The sequence below is a fragment of the Budorcas taxicolor genome, chromosome 5 (assembly GCF_023091745.1).
Source record: "Budorcas taxicolor isolate Tak-1 chromosome 5, Takin1.1, whole genome shotgun sequence".
NCBI lineage: Eukaryota > Metazoa > Chordata > Mammalia > Artiodactyla > Bovidae > Budorcas > Budorcas taxicolor.
In genome coordinates, this window is record NC_068914.1 from 160,829,640 (window position 1) to 160,847,868 (window position 18,229).

Below are 18,229 nucleotides of genomic sequence, written 5' to 3' on the forward strand. Positions count from 1 at the left end.
TGTGCCGGAGACGGGAGGAAACTGAGGACTCGCGGGTCGGGTACCCACCTGCTCCGAAAGGGGAGTCCGTTGGTGAGGTTGGGGCTGAGTGTGCGGGTCAGGGTGGGGGCGCTGCTCAGATGGGCCTGAAAAGGAATGACAGGGTGCCCCGCCCGCCTTTGCCCCCCCTGCTCCCGAAGCCCTTCCCTCTACCCTGAAGCCAGGCGACCGGCTCAATAAGAAGGTTCCGCAAGGTTTCCCACCAAATGTGCCCTGGGACCCTGTAATCCAGCGGGTCCCACCGCCTGGTGGAAACGGAGGCTCCCTGCCATGTGGCCCTATGTCCGCGTGCTGCGCCTCAGCTCGCTGCTTCTGTCCCGCCTGCGTTCGGGGCTCCGGCCCCTCCTGGACGAGTCCACCTGCCTCTTGGCCTCGGTGCCCTCGGGCCCCTGATGCACTGATCAGCTCCCGGCCTGGTCCCTTCTCCTGGGTGGTTGGAACGGCCACCGTTCCAACGCTCCGCCGCTGAGTGGCCTTCCACGGGTTAACGCTCCGTGGCTTTGTGTTTCAGCCTGTGTTCATTTGATGCACCAAATATCAGGAAATGCCAGCGTGAAGATCAATTGTCTCTCTATCGTTTCAAGGCATTTTAAAGACAACATTGGGTCAGTCGGCAAGCGATCTTTAGCGCGTCAGGCCGTCCTGTGCTCCCTTGGGTCACGCGTGTTCAGGGGTGGGGGATGCGTGGATGTGGGTGGGGCCAGCTGCTGGCAACGTCTTGACCGGGAGGTCCAGGGGTGCGGAACCCCTGCCACGAGCTGCCCCGGGTGAGATGGTGGAGCTCAGGAATGAAGATGGCCCGGTGCTGGGCACGTGGCAGGGTGACAGCCGTGTGCTCATGTCCCGCAGGCGGGCGGGCAGGCAGGTGGCGGAAGGTAGGAGCAGTGAGTTCTGCCCTGTCAGGCCCTGGCCTGTAGCCACCCTGAGGTTCCAGCAGGGAGTCCTGTCCCCAAGGCCGCTCTGCCCCGGCGGAGGGGAGCCTGACCTGGACCAGCTGTCTGTCCACTTGGGAAGGACACTGGGGAGCTGCGGGCATGCTGGCCCAAGCCCCGCAGGAGGCTGATGAGCCCGGCCTTTCCTCCAGGCTGGAGCTGGATGCCTGCAGGGCAGGGGCCGCGCTGGACACACAGAATCAGAGCTCCGCCAGATACGGCGTCCGGTGCCAAGAGACGCACCTGGTACTGGTGGGCAGGGGGTCCTGCCAGTGAGCCAGCCGGGTCCAGGGTGACATGAGCGTAGAGGCTGAGGTTGGGTCTGTCCCCTGGAAGAGCGGTAGGCTCTCCGTGGCGCTGTGGAGCCTGCCTGGGAGGAAGGAAGTGGCCCGGTGGCTGCGCGTGGAGCCGGCCGGGATCCCTGAGCATCGTCATGGCCGTGGCCTCAGCGTCTGGCTTCCTGCTGTGGCCGAGCGCCTCCGTCGGGGGGGTGGGGGCAGTGGCACCGAGCGTGTTTGACGGAGGCCATGTCCCCCCGTGGGCTGTTGAAGTAACTCAAGTGGCTGCGACACTGTCTCGGCACCAGAGGAGGGCCGCTGCGTGACCTCGACGTGAAATTCGAAAAGTCCTTTTATGTCTGCCTATGGAAAGGTACATTTAATGTGAAGCTTGGCTGCGTTGTAATTGTTTGTCATGTGGCATCTCTGAAAGTGCCCAGTCGGGGACCAGGCAGGTCGTGAGCCCCTCTGCTGAGGGCGGCTTGGGGTCCCCAGGCCCCAGAGCCTGAGTGTGAGACAGGCCCCCAGAGTCAGCCTGGTGGATAGAAGGGGCTGCCACGCCGCGGGCTTTGGTGTCCGGCTCAGACGCCCCCAGGGGCAGAGTCAGGATCTGCTGGGAAGGGACTCTGGTGTCCTGGGAGGGGTGCGCCTGGGACCCGCGGGAGCACTGGCGAGTGCTCCCTCCCCCTCCTCCCTGTCCCCTCCTCGCCCTCCTCCCTCCCTTTCTCCGGGTGGAGGGTGGCGCTGCAAGCCCAGCAGGGATGCCCTTTCCCTCGGGGCTGGGTGCCTGCACCCCCCGGTCCGCCCACTGGTTCTGGCCAGTTGCCAGTCCAGCCTCTGTCAGGACCAGCCTGCCCTGCAGGTGAGTGGAGGGCGGCCCAGAGCAGCGGCTTCTGCCGGGGTCTCTCTCCTTGCTCATTTCTGCCGTGAATTAGTCTTGCCATTAAAGAAAAAATTACACCCACCATTCAAATCATTAATTGAAAGGCCCTTATTATCTCATTAATGGTGTTTGATATCTAAGGCAGATAGACTCAGAGAAGCTCATCTGTTCAGTCCCTGAAGTAATGTAATTACATCTCGGGCCTTATTAAAACGTCTCCCTCGCAGCCCCCTCAGCCGTCACGCATTCCATCTTGCCGCCTCGCACGGACGCCCAAATGCATCTGCGTGGAGACAAGACCGCTCAGGCCTGGGTGGGCCCGTGTGGACGCGCCGGCGGGCCCCGGATCCTTGGAAGGCTTCTGGCCACGGGCAGGTCTGATTCAGGGTTCTCAGGTGGCGAAACTTGGAGGGTGGGGGCTGACCCCGTAGGCTAAGTGGCCACTTGCGCGGGCTGTGGAGGCCGCGAGGTGTGCGGCGCTCCTGGTGAACCTGGGGCAGGAAGAAACGACATCGCTATTGACTGCTGGGACAGTGCATCCCGCCCGCCCTCCTGCCGACCCAGGATTAATCGTCCCCAGCTCCGGCCGCCTTTGTGGAAGGAGCCCCTCTGCCTTGCGGTGGCTCTGGGTCCTCTCTGCTCATCTAAACCCGTGCTGGTTTCCACATGACCGTCACGCACCCTGGGCCCCTGGGCTCTGTGCTGGGTGGGGGCATGCTGCCTGGAGGGGAGTGGGCTGCAGCCAGCCTGCCTCTCAGGCTGCAGAGCAGGCCCTGTGCCAGCACCATCCTGATGGGGTCGCTCCATCAGGAGAGGTGGGCGGGGGGTGGGTTTAGGCTGCCCAGGTCACCGGCAGAATGGGCACAACAGGCCCCCGGCAGGGGAGGAGGAGCAAGTGGCTTGGGGGGCCTCTGGCTCCCCTTCCAGGCTGGAAAGCAAGGCTCAGAGAAGTGAAGGGACTGCAGGACTCGGATGCCAGCTTCCTGGGGCTCCCCGCTGAGACTGCCCCGTCTGGGCCCGCTGTGGCCCAGGCCCCGCCTGGGAGGATCCGGTCGGTGGCAGGAGACCCCTGGGGGGTGAGGCTGTGCACGCGCCTGCTGGCACCCAGAGGCTTGGGCACGGAGAGCCTGGTGACTCAGGAGCCCCAGGCCTGGCACCCAGAGGCTTGGGCACAGAGAGTCTGGTGACTCAGGAAACCCAGGCCTGGCACCCAGAGGCTTAGGCACGGAGAGCCTGGTGACTCAGGAGCCCTGGGCTCGACCCTTGGCCGCAGCCCTGTGGGACTCCGAGAGGCCACTTACCCTTACCCTCCTCAAGACCAGGACCCGAGAGGAGCTCAGAGACGGGCAGGCCGTGGGCACCGTCCCGCCCCCCGGCCCTGGACTGGGGGCTGCCAGAGTCTAGGCAAGGTGACGGCACAGGGCGCGCTCTCACCACCCCCCGCCCCCTGAGCCCTGCAGGCCTGGCTCACCCATCCCAGCCCCGGGCAGCAGGTTCAGCACGAAGGTAACAAGCTTGGCCATGGGGTGCTGGGCTCGCCAAGGCCTCACCCCTTGAGCCTCATAAATAATAGAGATAAGATGAAACGAGATGGAAGCGCTCGAAGAAATCTGCCTTGCCGTCCACTTTCAACCCTGAAAGCCCTTGATCTGTACGGAACTTTCGCTTTGTTACCCTAATTAGTTTGCGGATTTTCAGGGCAAACACGATAGGATTTCTCGATTCAATTTTGGGGTGTTTGTTTTTTGAGACAGAGCTCACAGAAGAAGTTGCATTGATCTTTTCAATTCCTCATGCAAAGAGAAAATATTTGCTCTCCCCTCGTTTGGTGCATCTGATCCTCCGCCGGGCGGGCGGGGCCGAGGGGCCAGCGGACGGGACACAGGGGCTTGGCGGACACCAGACCCCCGCAGCAGACAGACGGGGCCCCTGCTGCCCCTTACCTGGGAGCCGCGGGCCCTGCCTCAGCCCTGTTTCCTTCTCCACTCAGGCACGCTTTCCTGGGGCTCTGTCTGTGGGAGCTGGGATGCCCCCAGCCTCACACTCTGCACCCGAAGTGGGGACCCCTCCCCGCTGAGCGCCTCCAGTCGCCAGTGACCCTCATAGCCAGGAGCAGATCCCAGCCCTGTCTGGGGCTCAGCGTCTTGGTCTGAGGGATGGGGCGTCCTCATCCCCTGGGAGCCTCGAGACACCACGTGTGAAACCCATCCTAGTCAAGGAGCTGGGAAGCAGAGTGTGGCAGGGTCACCCCCGGCCCGCTCCCTTAGCGAGGCAGGGCTGGCAGGGTTGCAGCCTGTGGAAGCAGCAGAGGATGGGCCTGACCCTGTCCCATGCTGGCCGTGTTCTCTACGGGTTCTGACTGAGGACACACAGCCCCCGCCTGGCGCGCTCGCCTTGCGGGGCAGTGGTGTCTGCCGCCGGGCATGACGTGGCTGTTTTCCCGGAGAGGCTGCAAGTATTGTGTGTCTGCAGCCCCTCCCCCCGGGCACGCCATCCCCTGCGCTTGAGGGGTGGGGGTTCCAGGTGCCGCCTCTTCTCATCTACCTCCTTGGGGAGCGCCCTCCATGTTAGTGGCCCGCCAGGTGCCTTCCAGCTGCCTGTTTGGCGGGAGCCCAGGACACACAGGTGGCTGGCTCTGGAGTCTGTAGCCGTCTCACCTGGTGGTCCAGCCTGGATCCAGGCCCCTCAGCCTGGGAGGTGCGTGAGTGCCACACTGAGTCTTTGCCGGACGTTGACCTCACGCATGTCACTGCTGTGTCCACGCTGGGCCACCCCTGGGCTCAGGCCTCCAAAGGCCGTGCCCCTGCGTGACTGCCAGGCGAGCGTCCGGGGCGGGAGTTGCGAGTGGAGCCTCTCGGAGGACACGCTTGGCACTGGCGTGGGTACCATCTATGCCTACAGCTCCCACACACCATTTCCGGGTGCTGCACCCGGGACCCCCGTAGCCCAGGCCCTGAGGCCCTGGGCGCCTACGTCCCTGCGGTGGCAGGGTCTCCGTCCATCTTGTACATAAGACAGGGTCCCAGTGACCCCCAGTGTCAGGGGTGAAGCCACCTGCCCCAGGGTCTCAGGGCAACAGGCAGCCCCCGTCACAGACCCCCGCCACCGCCCTCAGCCCCTTCGGAGGAGGAGGCTTCCCAGCGGGGGTCATGCTGGCATGGGCTCTCACAGTGCTGCTTAGCCAACGCGTACCCTGGTGCTCAGGCATCAGGGGAGGCGCTGGGCTCTCGGTACCCGGCTTTATGTCTCCAGACAGCCCCGTCGTCATAACCCTCACTCCTGCCGGGGTGGGCACGCCAGCCTGGGAACCTGTCAAAGACAGACAGCACGTCACCTCCTGGGCCCTGATCACTCTTGATTCGATTCACACTTTAAATACCCGTCTACGACTACGTCTGCCTTACAGTCGCTCTCAGGGGACGGCTCGGTCACGTTGGAGACGGGGGGCAGGGGGCAGCGAGGCCCCCAGCCAAGCCCAGCAACTCGACGCAGTTTCTCCTCCATGGGAGCGTGGATGTAACTTGAGCAGAAGTTGAGCACATGTGTTTAGGAATCAGTGGAAATAACCAGCTTGCTCAGGTGCTGGGTGGGTGGGGTTGCTGTGCTTCCCTGGAGTCCAGCTGGCTTTGCCTGTCCTAAGCTGGGTCTCCCCTGTCGCGGGCTCAGGGCTGGGGGGCTCAGAGGTGGGGATGGGGGTTCAGGCTCTTCACCTGGAAACGACCCTGATGTGGGAGCCAACCAGGCCCTGGGGAGCAGCCCCTGCCCGACCTGCCCTCCCCTGCAGTCCAGCCACTGGACGTGGGGGCCCCGGGGCTCCTGGACGTGTCAATGTTGCTTCTCCGGGCCTGGGCCTGACAGGCCACTTGCCATGTGGTTCTCGGTGCGGTGGTGGTGTGTTGGTCCTGGGGGAACACGACACACCCCCCCCACTAAAAAACATACCTCTCCTGATTAGCAGCCAAGTGGCAACCCTGAGCGGGTGCTGAGCTGGAGGGCCTGGGATTCAGATTCCCGCCCCTGACGGCGGGGCCCTCATCACGTCACCGGTCCTCACTGGTCACCTGCCACAGGATGTGTTTGCAGTTGTATGCTCAGTTTGATCCGTAACGGTGTTGACTCAACGTGAGGCTCCTCGTGCCGCAAGGCCCTCTGCCAGGCGCTGGGGGCACAGGCCCCAGTCTGGCTCAGCTGTGGCCCCACAGACGCAGGCTGAGGTTGGCTGCTCTTGGGGCTCACGGCTTCCAGTGGGAAGGATAGGGCCATGGCCTACTTTTAGGGCCGTCCCGGATGTTGTGTTTATGGTTTTAATCTGTCCATCTTCCTGCCTGCTCATGCGTCTACCCACCCATCTTATCCACCCAGCCAGCCAGCCATCTATCCACCCATCCATCCATCTGCCCACCTATCATCCATCCATCTGTCCATCCATCCATCCATCATCCTTCCACCGTCCACCATCCATCCACTGTCCATCCAGCCATCATCCACCCATCCGTCCACCGTCCACCATCCATCCACTATCCATCCAGCCATCATCCATCATCCGTCCACCGTCCACCATCCATCCACTTCCATCCAGCCATCATCCACCCATCCGTCCATCTGCCCACCTGCCCTCAGCTCAGCATTTGCTGGGACACACACCCCGCTCTCAGTCGAGCACTGTGAAGTTTCAGGTTCCTGCTGGGCATAGTCCTTCTGAGCCTTTGCCCTCAAGGAATTGACTCATATGGTGAAATCAGGTACAGGCCGTGAGGCTGCCGCTGCTGTGGAGACCTCATAAGAAACCACACGCCTCCTCGGAAGGCGGCTCTGGGAGGACACCACCAGACCGAAGCCCTGAGTTGGGCGGGGGGGGGGAGGGGGGGGTGGGGCTCTTCTCTTGGAAACTCCGCTTCCATCTCCCAGGAGGGTGCCGTGCTAGTGGGTCCGGGCTTGGGAGCCACCTCTGCCCCTTCCCACTCTGTCCCATCCCAGCTTGAGCCCGGCAGGGTCCCCTCTGCCACTGAGGCCTTTGGCAGAGCAGATGGGGATGGGGGTGGGGGAGAATCTCCTCTTTAAACACCTCTCTGAATTGATGAAGACAGAAAATAAACTTTTGCCCCTAAAAGTCCATAAATCTTGGGTCCAGAGTGCTTGGCAGTGACCCTTTAACATTCCTGAAAACAAAAGGGATGCGTCCTAACGGCCAGCAATTTACAGCCTGGGTGTTACTGGAATCGAGGTAAAAGCCAGCTTGCAGAGTGCTTCATTAGTTTTGAACAGTTTCCAGGAATAAGCTTGCGTTTAAATCTCTGGGTTGGGGCCCTGGTCCTGAAGCTGAGCGGATAGTGCCCCCCTGAGAAAGGTGTTTCTGCAGCGCCCCATGTGAGAAGCAGGGGCTGGAATCAGGGCCTGCATGTGGGTTTCCTTAGGGTCCCCTCCGACGGGCACTCTGCACGTGTGTGAAGGGCCCTGCCCCAGGGATCCTGCCCAGGAGTTGGTCCCAGGCCTGGCACGGACTGTAGGGTGGGTGGTTCGGCATCAGGAGGCACGGGAGGGCCTCGCGGCCTGCTGCCCTGCACGTGCCCGCCTCCTTTCCCGCGCCCTCTGCCCCATGGCCCCTCCCAACCTCCTGCCAGGGTCAGTCCTCTGGAGGTTTCCGAGGCCCCTGTCCGTGGCCCTCCTGCTCCTGGTGAGGCTGGGTGCCCGTGGACGGAGGGTCTCAGGGCTTCGTGTAACTTGAAGAGATGGGAGGCCCCCAGCCTTCCAAGTGCCCAGTAAGGATGCCTGGAACCTCATTGCCTTTGGCTTCTCTTGTAGCAAGAGTCGGAACCTCCCCCTTGCCTCCGCCCCGACCTTCCTGAGCCTGTGCCGTGCCTCCTCTCCTGGGTCAGAGCCCTGCCTCCGCTCCAACCTTCCTGAGCCCGGGCCACCGCCTCCTCTCCTGGGTCAGAGCCCTCGCCTCCACCCCGACCTTCCTGAGCCCGGGCCGCCTCCTCCTTTCCTGCCTCTGGGCCGCCAGGGCCGTTGGTGGGGCCGCGCGTCCTGCGTGAGCTGTGAGGGGACGTGTGACCCCAGAGTTCATCTCCAGAGGCTGCATTCACCCTGGGAGGTTCTTTGTGTCTGGGGCGCAGGGAGCCCTCTTCTGTGGTGAAGCGGTCCTTGTGTGCAGCGTAGACAGGAGGGTGAGGGTGGGGCAAGGCGGCCAGAGCCCACCCAGAGCCCACCCCCCTGCCTTCTGGGCGCTGCTGAGGGGCTCCGGAGGGGCGGGGCGGGGCGAGGAGACCCCCGGGAGGCGGGCACCGGGTGAGGGTGTGTCGTGCCCGCTGGCAGGCGCTCCTCCTGGGGCCTCCCCATGTCAGGCCCGCTCCCCCACACTCTGCTCTCGGGGACTCTGGGCTTGTCACCTTCCGGTGCTTGAGGTCCCTGCAGGGGGACGTGCGCAGGTATGAGGGGCCCTGCGCAGACCCGACTTCCGTGGCTGAGACCCTGGGCCTTGGGGTTCGGGGGGTCAGAGGGTTTGGTGCCAGTGAGCCCCCGCTGTGTGGACGGAGATTCAGACGTCGGGGGTGGGGGGGGGCGCCTGCCTGCCTGCAGCACCGCGTGGCCGGCACGGCTTCTGCTTCCAGCTGGGGCCCTGGGGCCCCGGACCCGCCCTGGAGGGAGGGCGGAGCTGCTGGCTTGTGGAGAGCAGGGTAGTTTGGGGGATGGTTTTTTTCCTAGGTGATGCTGGTGATGCTGCCTTGCAGGTTAGGGGGCAGGGTGGGAGAGTGGGGGTGAGATGGTCATCCACCAAAAGGCGGCGCCGGGCTGGGCCGGGGTGAGCGCGCCGGGGCCGGGCTGGGCCAGACGGTGGGGGGAGGTGGGTCCTGGGTGCGGGGGTGTGACTACCGCCACAGGAGTGCAGTTTGTGGCCTGCCTTCCCGGAGCCGGGAAGCGGGGGGACAGGTGTAGTTTGCGGGCGTCTGCGCATTGTTACGCCTGCAGGGAAACACACTGGTGTGGAGGGGTGCAGGTGGCCACAGGACACTCAGGTGGTCTTCAGGGAGAGGCGGGGGCATGGAGACCCCCATGACGGTGAGCCTTGCCCCAGAGGGTCTGTAGGGGTGAAGAGGGCCCGGGGAACGCAGCCTGAGTGGCCGGGTAGAGGGAGGGTTTGCCGAGGAGCTTGGCAGAGTGGCCAGAGGTGAGCTGCGGGCGGGGTAGGGCCGAGGGGTTCTCAGGAAGGAGGGTTCAGTAGGGAGGACCCGCCCCGGGGAGCCACTGAACGTGGGGAGCGGACCACACGTGGGGAACCATGTGGCTGACAGCATCCCTGCCCCAAAGCCCAGCAGGGTAGCCGCGAGGACGTGGGGACTCCGGGCCCCGTGCAGGCAGCGCCCCCGAGCTCCTGGGGCCCTGGCTGCCGGGACCACAGCCCCGCTCCCCTCTGTGGCTCCCTCCCCTGATTTCTCGGGGTGAGCAGCTGGCGCCACCTCCAGGCCCTGAGCCTGCCCGTTTGAAGGGACGTCTCTGCCGCTTTGCAGATAAGTGTGGGCCTGGGGTCTCCTCCTGTGAGTGGGCGTGCTTCCTGGGTGGGCGTCCGGCAGTGAGGACGGCCCCTCTCCGGCACTGTCTGCGACCAGCCCCCAGCCTGCAGAGCCAAGGGGCCTCTGCAGAACGGAGCGGCTCTGATCGCCATGCCAGGATTTTAAGCGTTCTCCATGTGCGCGTCAGACGTCTCCCGGCCGCGTGCAGACACGTGAGGCACAGAGCAGCTCAGGGCGCTCATGTCAAGCTGTGTTCTCGGTACCTGGAGGGGTTTTCTGTTTAGACACCCATTTTTTGGCAAAGAAACGCGAAATTAATTGCAAGGACAGGGCGCCTCCCGGAGCCGTCGGAGGCCCCCCAGAAGAGCGTTCTCCCACGGTGTCACCTTCCGTTCCCAGCTTCCAGGGGCTGCCAGCAGCCAGCTGGCCGTCCAGCCCGGCCGGCTGTCAGCGCCCTTCTATTTTTAGCCCTGGTTTGGTCCTGCAACTTGACGAGATTTTTCAAACTAATGACTGGATTGTCAAAGGAATCAGCTGTCACAGGACCGTCTGGGAGGGAAGGGGCGGAAGGAGGAGCCACAGCCTGGGGGACCCGGTGCCGCCTGGGAAGCAGGGCCCGCCTGCAGCTGCCCGCGCCCCCCTACCCCCGGCCAGCAGGGTGTCACCCTTGAGACAGCTGTGTCTGTCGTCCTGGACGCTGGAGTCGGAGTCCGGCGGGAACACGGGATGGGACGTGGCCAGTGGGGCCCCCCGAGCGAGCGTCCACCCAGGAGGAGCCCTGGGCTGGTGGACTGACCTTCTCAGGTGTGCCTTCGTGTCCGCTGCACATGAGGGTGAGCTGTTCCCTTTGATCTATTGGCTAAAGGTCACCGGGAGTGCTCGAAAGGTTAACAGTCAGAGAAGTAGAGGGGATCTCACAGGCGATTTTCATCTCAGGCCTCTGGGCGCCTCCCGCGGCCGTGTCTGTGCAGGGTGGGTTCACGCGTGGAAGGGTCAGGGTCTCTGTCTTAGCCCAGTCCCTGCACCCCACCCAGGGGACTCCCTGTGGTTTTACCGTCTGGTAAAACCAGCTCAGGAGGGGGACCAGGTCAGATCTTCAGCCATCAGACTGCCAGTCCAGGACCGCCTGGTCCCACTGAGACATCCTTCTAAGAGTTGGAGGTGGGGGTGTCGCACTGGAGGGAGGCGGTCCCCTCTGAGCACGTGGCTTCTCAGAGAGGCAGGGTCCTGCTCAGGTCAGGTTCAAGGATAAGGAGGGCAACCCTGGGGGGGGGTCATAGCCAAGTGCCAGGCATGAACTAAGCTGGCACTAAGTCTCCTGGGGCCCTAGCTGCTTCTTTCCGGCTCTGGGGGTGTGGGAGGCCCCAGGACTGGCCGTGGACAGAGTGGGGAGGGCCCGGGATTGGTCGTAAGGTCAGCACGCAGTGTGATGCTTGGCGCGGAGTGAACGAACTCCAGGGCAGCCCATGGCTGACCACTGGAGGGAGGGACGGCCCTGGGAGATGCTCTGCCTGCTGACACCCGCGTTCATGCTTTTCCTCGTCGGTGGTTGTCGCCGTTCGGGGGGCAGAACTGGCCTGCTCCTGCAGACTTCGCCACATGGCAGTGGGCAGCCCAGGGCGGGGTCCCGTGTCCCCTGCATGGCAGGAAGGTCCTAGCGGGAGGAGCAGGTGGTGGGAGGTGGCGCCGAAACGGGAGAGCCAGGCTGGCGGGACGGTCACACGCGGTGCCAGGACGAAGTGCCAGGCACTTCCTGGGTCCCTGGCTCACGGCGCCCTGCCCACCCTGTCCCCCCACCCCCGGGGCTCCCAGGGAGACCTGGCCCGGGGCACCGAACCATCAGAATGCCTCATGGCACTGCCAGTGGGCATCACAGCCTGCTTCGGTACAGTCCAGCTTCAGCTCCCCTCCTACTGACCCGTTTGATGTGTGCTCCCCGGGAACGGGGCTTTGTGTTGAAGGTGGACTCAGGCCCACAGCCCCTGCCTAGGCAGGAGCACAGCGGTCCAGGCCTGCCTGGCTGTCAGGCATGGGCCGTTGTGCCGGGACCAGGACCCTTGCCTGCAGAGCATGCGGCCCCTGGCCGCTCACCCGCGGGGCAGGGTGGGAGGCTGGCCCTGCGGGCCAGAGCACACATCTGCCCATAGCAGGCACCCTGGGCGCTGCGTGCATTCCGGCCGCGGCCGCTCTGTGTCCCCAGCACACTCGCCCTAAGGCTTCCAGCGGCCGGGCCGGGCCAGGGCGGGAGCGGTGGCTCCCGTGCTTCGTGTGGCCTGGGTGCTCCTGTCCAAGGTCCAGCCCTGGAAGGAGCCGGTCGTCAGCTCTGAGGATACGGGGTCCGCAGGGCCCCCGACGTCTGAGGGGAGTGGTGATGTGATGGCGGCCAGTGGGACGGCTTCTGCACCAAACAACTCAGAGTCGCAGCCTCTCGGGCCCCCAGTCTGGAGGTCACCCCGTCTCCGCGCCCTTAGCTTCCAGGCTTCCTGGTGCCCAGGCTCTGATGTCAGCCAGTGCTGTGGGGACAAGGCCATCTGCGGTATGGGCGCTGAACCACCCAGGCTCCACCAAGACCCCCGCAGTGGGTGGGCAGAAGAGCCGCAGCCAGTCACACACCCGGCCCAGCCCCTGCGCCGAGCTGAGCACTGTCTGCCCGCTAGCAGTTTGCGTGTCCGCCTGTGGCCTGATTCCCACCTCCACACACGCACCAGCCCCAGAGGCCATAGCCTGACAGGTGTGAGCCCAGACCAGGCCGTGTGACGAGCACGTGCCCTGACATGGCCCGGGCATGGGTGGGCCTGGCACGCGGCCGGCAGAGTGAGGGCCCTTTCTGCTCCGGGAACAGAGCTGCGCTTCCTCATCGCCTCTTTGTACCATATTCATCACACATGATGCCGTTTGTATCAGACGTGAGACTCTGACAGTCCAGTCCAGGCACATTCAAAGGCAGTGTCCTCCCTGGCTCCTTGGTGTCCCCTTGGAAGATCCGACGTGGCCGGCCGGAAGGTCAGCGTCCTTTACAGGAGTGTGTGCGCGAGCGATCCCCCGTGGGTCAGCACCGCGTGCTGTGTGCTTCATGGGGAGACACGGGGTCACCTGGGCCCGGTGGTCCCGGAGGAGACAGGTCACCCAGTGGCGTGGGCAAGCACACCGGGTTTGTGCCTCCAGAGTTCCAAGGGGTCGCGGTGGCTGGGCGCAGGCTTGGCCCACCTCCACGTCTGACTGTGACCTTGCTTCCTGACACGCGGGAGCCTCTGCAGGGGGCCACATAGACAGAACCCAGGGCCTGAGAGGGGGCCCATACCCACTCTCGCAGACGCCAGGGTGTACCGTTTTGTCCTTCCTGGGAGGGTGCGCACGTAGAGGGCATCGTGCTTTGCAGATGGTAACGTAATGCCTCTCTGGACAAGTGAAACCGTTTTGGCAAGAAGTCCCCGAAGCCGTAAACATTATTTGCTCTTTAACATCGGAAAGCTCACTTCTTGGATCCCACCCAGAGGCAAAGGCAGGAAGGATCGCCTGGAAGAGGCATCCGGCAGCAACCCTGCTCAGGGCCCCCCTGTAGCCTGCCTCCCTCATGCCCTGTTGCCTGAGCCTGCAGGGCGATTCCCACAGGACGATGCCCACATGGCGATGCCCGCATGGCAATGCCTGCAGGATGATGCCCGCAGGACGATTCCCGCATGGCGATGCCCGCGTGGCAATGCCCGCAGGGCGATGCCCGCATGGCAATGCCCTCAGGGCGATTCCCGTATGGCAATGCCCGCATGGCGATGCCCGCAGGGCGATTCCCGCATGGCGATGCCCGCATGGCGATGCCCTCAGGGCTCCCATGGCCGGGCGGCCCCAGCAGGGCCTCCAGAGGAGACCCCCGATGGAAGGGACAGCCAGCCACGGTCCACATGCTTGTGAGGTGGCATCTAGCGTGTCCGGAGGACAGTCAAAAACCACTTATCACCCCGAGAAGTGGACCGACGCGAGATTCAGGCCCCTGTCGTTGGCACCAGGCACTGCGGGCCCGTCCTCAGGGTGACTGGCGCTTTGGTCAGGGCTGAGGCCTCCAGGCTGTGCGGGGGGTGGCACCGTCACTCCGGCCCTCCTGATGGCCGCAGACAGCGCGTGCCAGCGTGAACAGTGGCAGGTGGCGGGTGCGCTGAGCTGGGGCCTTGCGGCCGTGGTGGCATCTCATGGGCACAGTCGGCAGAGAACCGTGGGGACCCGACCCGACCTTGATTCCTTCCGACCTCAGAGCTGTGAGCAAACCGTCCTCCAGCTTTCATCCTGTGAATGTGGTCACCGTTTACGGAGAAGTTAAGGTGAAAAACAAATTGCCCTTGCGGTCTGCTGCGCCGGGCCCTCCCTGCCGCTGTCTCGTTCCCCGGGGGAGCGGGCACCCTGCGTTGTGAGCCAGTGATGGCGTCGTGACCGATGGCCCTTCCCCAGACAACATGGCCAACCCCAGGCCGCCCCGGGGCTCCCCAGTCAGAGACACCGCCACCCAGCACGTAAATAAGGCCTTTTTAAAGAAGAAATCTGTATTTAGGGAGGTGTTTGGCTGTGTTCTCTGCCTCCCGTAAAGGTCACCCGGATAGATTTTTCCTTCTTTAAGCTTCGCAGGCTGTGGAGCGCCAGGCATTTCTATTCTCTGTCCATCCAGTGAACCTGGGGGACTAAATTAGATTCTGAAATTGAGTGTTCAGTGGAGCCGCTGAGTTACCGTAATGGGAGGGTATTGCTTCTCACCTTGCAAGTAGCGAGGTCATGATAATATGAAGCGAAGTGGATTAAAAATAAAACCAAAGGTATTTATTTACGACCTGCTCAGAATTGGATTGGCATCCGTGTAAGTTGCATCTAATGGTGAAAGACAGCAGATTGATGTTGATGCGTCCCCGGGGACACTCTGCCAGTGAAATTTGCTCCGTGAATTCAATTTAAAGGCCCCCAGAAAGGGTCCAAAATGAGGGAGGAAATGGGGACGAGCAGCTCCAGGGAAGCCACATTAGCGGTGCCTCCCAGCGCGAGGCTCACAATTCAGGAGGGGAGACGGCTCTGTGATGGGGGGTCAGGGGACAGCAGGCCTGTACAGGTCCCCGTGTCGCCCAGCGCCAGGCACTGACAGCCTGTTGGGAGCTGAGACCCTCTCCTCGGTGGGGAACCTGTGGCCCCGAGCTGGTCAGCAGCCTGCCTGGCCCACCAGTCGAAAAAGCACAGCCAGGACCTGGGCCCAGGCCTGGCTGCTGGGTGCCAGCCCTGAGTGCCCAGGGGGTGGGTTCTGCATCCCCCGGAAGGTCCCTGGACCCCAGAGCGCTGGGGCGGCAGGCATGTGAGGCCTGGTGCTGGGTGGCACTGCCCTCTTCCTCCCAGCGGGTCTGGGGGGTTTCCTCCTGGCTGCAGGCCTTAGGGCCTGTCGGGGTTGACTTGGGGGGACAGGGTTTGTGGGTGCTAGAATGTTTTCCCAGGCCCCTCCTGCAGGGCCCCATCCCCCCAACCCTGCCTGTCGCCTGCTCTGACCCCCTGTCTCTGCCCCCCAGGAGCTGGTCACCCCCTGGGCCCTCTCCCCTCACACCACTGATCACTCACTTGGGCCCCCCACTTCCCAACCCTGCTGGTCACCCTTGGGACCCCTTCCTCCCACCCCAGTCCTTGCTCCCTCTGACCACTGTCTCACCCCTGGGCCCCTGTCCCCGCACCCCACTCCCCAGCCCCTGGCCCCTGCCTGCTCTGACCGCTGTCTGTCCCCCTGGGCCCCCCCCACCCCACTGATCACCCCTGGGCCCCCGTCCCCCCAGCCTGCGGGTTGCCCCCTGGGCCCCCCGCCCCCTCTGAGTGCTCTCTGTCCCCCCGGGCCCCCCACCCCCGCTGAGTGCTGTCTGTCCCCCCGGGCCCCCCGCCCCCGCTGAGTGCTGTCTGTCCCCCCGGGCCCCCCGCCCCCGCTGACCGCTGTCTGTCCCCCCAGGAGCTGCTGCTCTTCCTTCAGAACCTGCCCACCGCCCACTGGGGTGACGAGGACGTCAGCCTGCTGTTGGCCGAGGCCTACCGCCTCAAGTTCGCCTTCGCGGACGCCCCCAATCACTACAAGAAGTGAGGCGAGCGCACCGCAGCGGGCCTCCCACGCCGGGCAGCACCCCCGCCGCCGGCTGCAGGCCCCGGCCGGGGAGGAGAGGGCTTGCTGGAACCGCCCGCCGAGACGAGGCGCCGGCCTCAGTCAAGCCTGGTGAGGGCGGGTGGCCTCCGCCTCCCGAGATACCAAAGAGACCGGGGGGTGGGGTGGCTGGCCGCAGGGCCCCGGGGGCCAGCACCCCGCCCCCCACCCTGGAGCGCCCTTGCCAAACGCCCACCACGTGGCACCCCCGCCCAGGGCAGCCTGGGAGGCAGCCCCCCTCAGAGGCCTGCTGTCCGGGCGCTGGGGGCAGAGGGAGGTGGCAGCTGCCTCCTACCTGCTTGGAAATTTAAAACTTCTGTTGAGTGACGAGAATAAAGTACAGACAAAGCTGTCGAGTGAGACGTTGCACTGAGCCACGAAACCTCTCTGCCCTCCCCGGCCTCGGCCTCAGGCGGGCTCCTACAGCTTGGTCGCTTCACTGGGCCGCGTGCCCGCTTTCTTGGTATAAACTTGGCTAGAAAGCCGACGGCGAGCCCCGGGGGGACTCTGGCTGCAGCCGCCAGCTGCCCGGAGCAGAGAGAGGCTCCGAGTTGCCTTACTTTGCACCCATGACCTCTGGAAGGAGGGAACCAGCCCGGGCAGTCTGCCGTGGAGCCCATGCGGGCGGGAGCCCCTCCGCGGGGCAGCGTCAGTGTTGGCCGGCACTCAGGCTCCCCTGGGCCCATGGACAGGCGGGTGTAGCCGCTCCTGCCCCGCGATCAGGGCCCTAAAGGACGCCGCCCCTCCTGCACCCCGCGGGGCTGGAGCAGCCCGAGCCCCTCCCCGTGCCGTGTGTCCGGGTGCAAGTGGACTTGATCCGCTGGTCGTGGGGCCCAGCTGCAGACCGGCCCGCCCAGCCCGCCCGTTTTGCTCCCCACAGCTTCTCTGCCTGAGCTGGGGAGGACCCAGCAGGGTCACATGGCCCCTGGCTCCCTGGACACCCCCGTGGGGCCCTGGGCCACAGCTACAGCTCCGACCCCCGGGTAGGCCCCCAACCTCAGCGGCCACTTCTGCCACCAGACTCCCGTCCGCTTGCAGCATCTCTTTCCCGTCACATGCCAGCCCTTGGGGTGGGGGGTCAGCCAGGACGCCGCCCCGTCTTTGCACAGCAGCTGAGGATCAGGCCACACAGATACACATGTGTGATGGTGCGGGTTCCTGGGTCGTTCACGTGCGTGGAAGTCAGCACAAAATATCGTGCAAATGTCAGAAGCCCCCAGGTCAGCCGGGAGACCCGCTAGCCTTAGGCCAGAGAGCAGCCCCTGCCCCAGCATCAGCTCCCACAGCCCTGGCCCACTGCTGCCCTCCTGCCGGGCACCCAGTTCCAGGGAGAGCCCCCCTGCTTTGCACAGGAAGCCCGTCCTGCTTAGACCCCGGGCCCTGCCCACCGCACTCAGATCGTCCTTGAGGCCAAAACGCTGGGCACACGGAAGCTGTGCGTGCTCTTGGCAGTGGCTTGTTTTTCAAATAGGAGGAATCTGCGCGGTTCAGTGAGGCCCTGCGCTTGTTTTCACATGTCTGTAAACCTGAAGCTGAACGTGAGGGGTGTTGGTGGGGGTCCTTGGAGTCTGAGCCAACCAATCTGAGGGGATTAAAGACTGTTCTTTCTGGAATACAAGGTGTGAAACATGGAATAAACGTGCAATGAAACCCCAGCCTCGGCCTGTGATTCACCAGCTCTCCTGGAAGTGGGGGGTCCCTGCCAGGCGCCGGGCCCTCGGCTGTTTGCTCTGAGGCCGGTTAGGAGCCCAGCCCTGCAGCAGCTGTTGGGCCTTCCATGCAGGCCTGGAGCTCCGGGTCTTCCGTTCGGGCCGCGGGGTCCCGGGCCTTCCGTTCAGGCCAGCTGCAGTGTGCCCGGCCTGGCGTTGGGCACAGCACCCACATCTTGCTGATGCCCACCAGAGCCTTGCAGGGACCTGAAGGTGCAGACCAACAGGACTCAGACCTGAGTTGGACGCCAAGCCCAGGCTGCTCGGTTTGGGTGTTGGGGTCTGGCCAGCTCTTAGCTGAGCTGCTGTCAGTCCCGGGGCAGAAGGGACCTCCCCGTCTGGCCGTGGTCCTACCAGTGTCTGCTTGGGGCAGACACTGGGGTCCTGGGCCCACCGCTCCTGCTCCTGGGACACGCCCACACGTCCTGCCCCTGGCCCCGGGTGTCCTGGCTGCCCGTTCGCCCATGTCGGTTAAACAAGGCCCATGAGCCCTGGCTTCTCAGGGCTGCCCTTGTGCCCCATCCTCGAGGCCCCCGTGTCTGCCTTCTCCCCCGTCGCCGGGGACCCTACAGGGCAGCACTTTGCTGTCTGTCGTCACCCTGGGATAAGGGTCCGTCCCCAGGGGTGAGCTGCAGGCCCCTGGTGGGGGCTGCTGTGTATGCTCCACCCTGCGTGAGCCTGGCCGAGCCGGGCGGACCCCTGCAGGCTGAAGTGCGGGCTCAGGGCTGCGGGGTG

General features: G+C 64.5%; 1 protein-coding gene across 1 annotated transcript in view; it reads left to right on the top strand.

The window, feature by feature from the left end:
• Positions 1-17,426, top strand: part of TBC1D22A (TBC1 domain family member 22A) — a 269,633-nt gene extending 252,207 nt beyond the window's left edge. The window contains exon 13 of the mRNA XM_052639487.1: positions 15,600-17,426. Coding sequence (XP_052495447.1) covers positions 15,600-15,728 — 129 coding nt within the window. The 3' untranslated portion in view covers positions 15,729-17,426. The remainder of the gene's footprint in view (positions 1-15,599) is intronic.
• Positions 17,427-18,229: the final 803 nt, after the last annotated feature.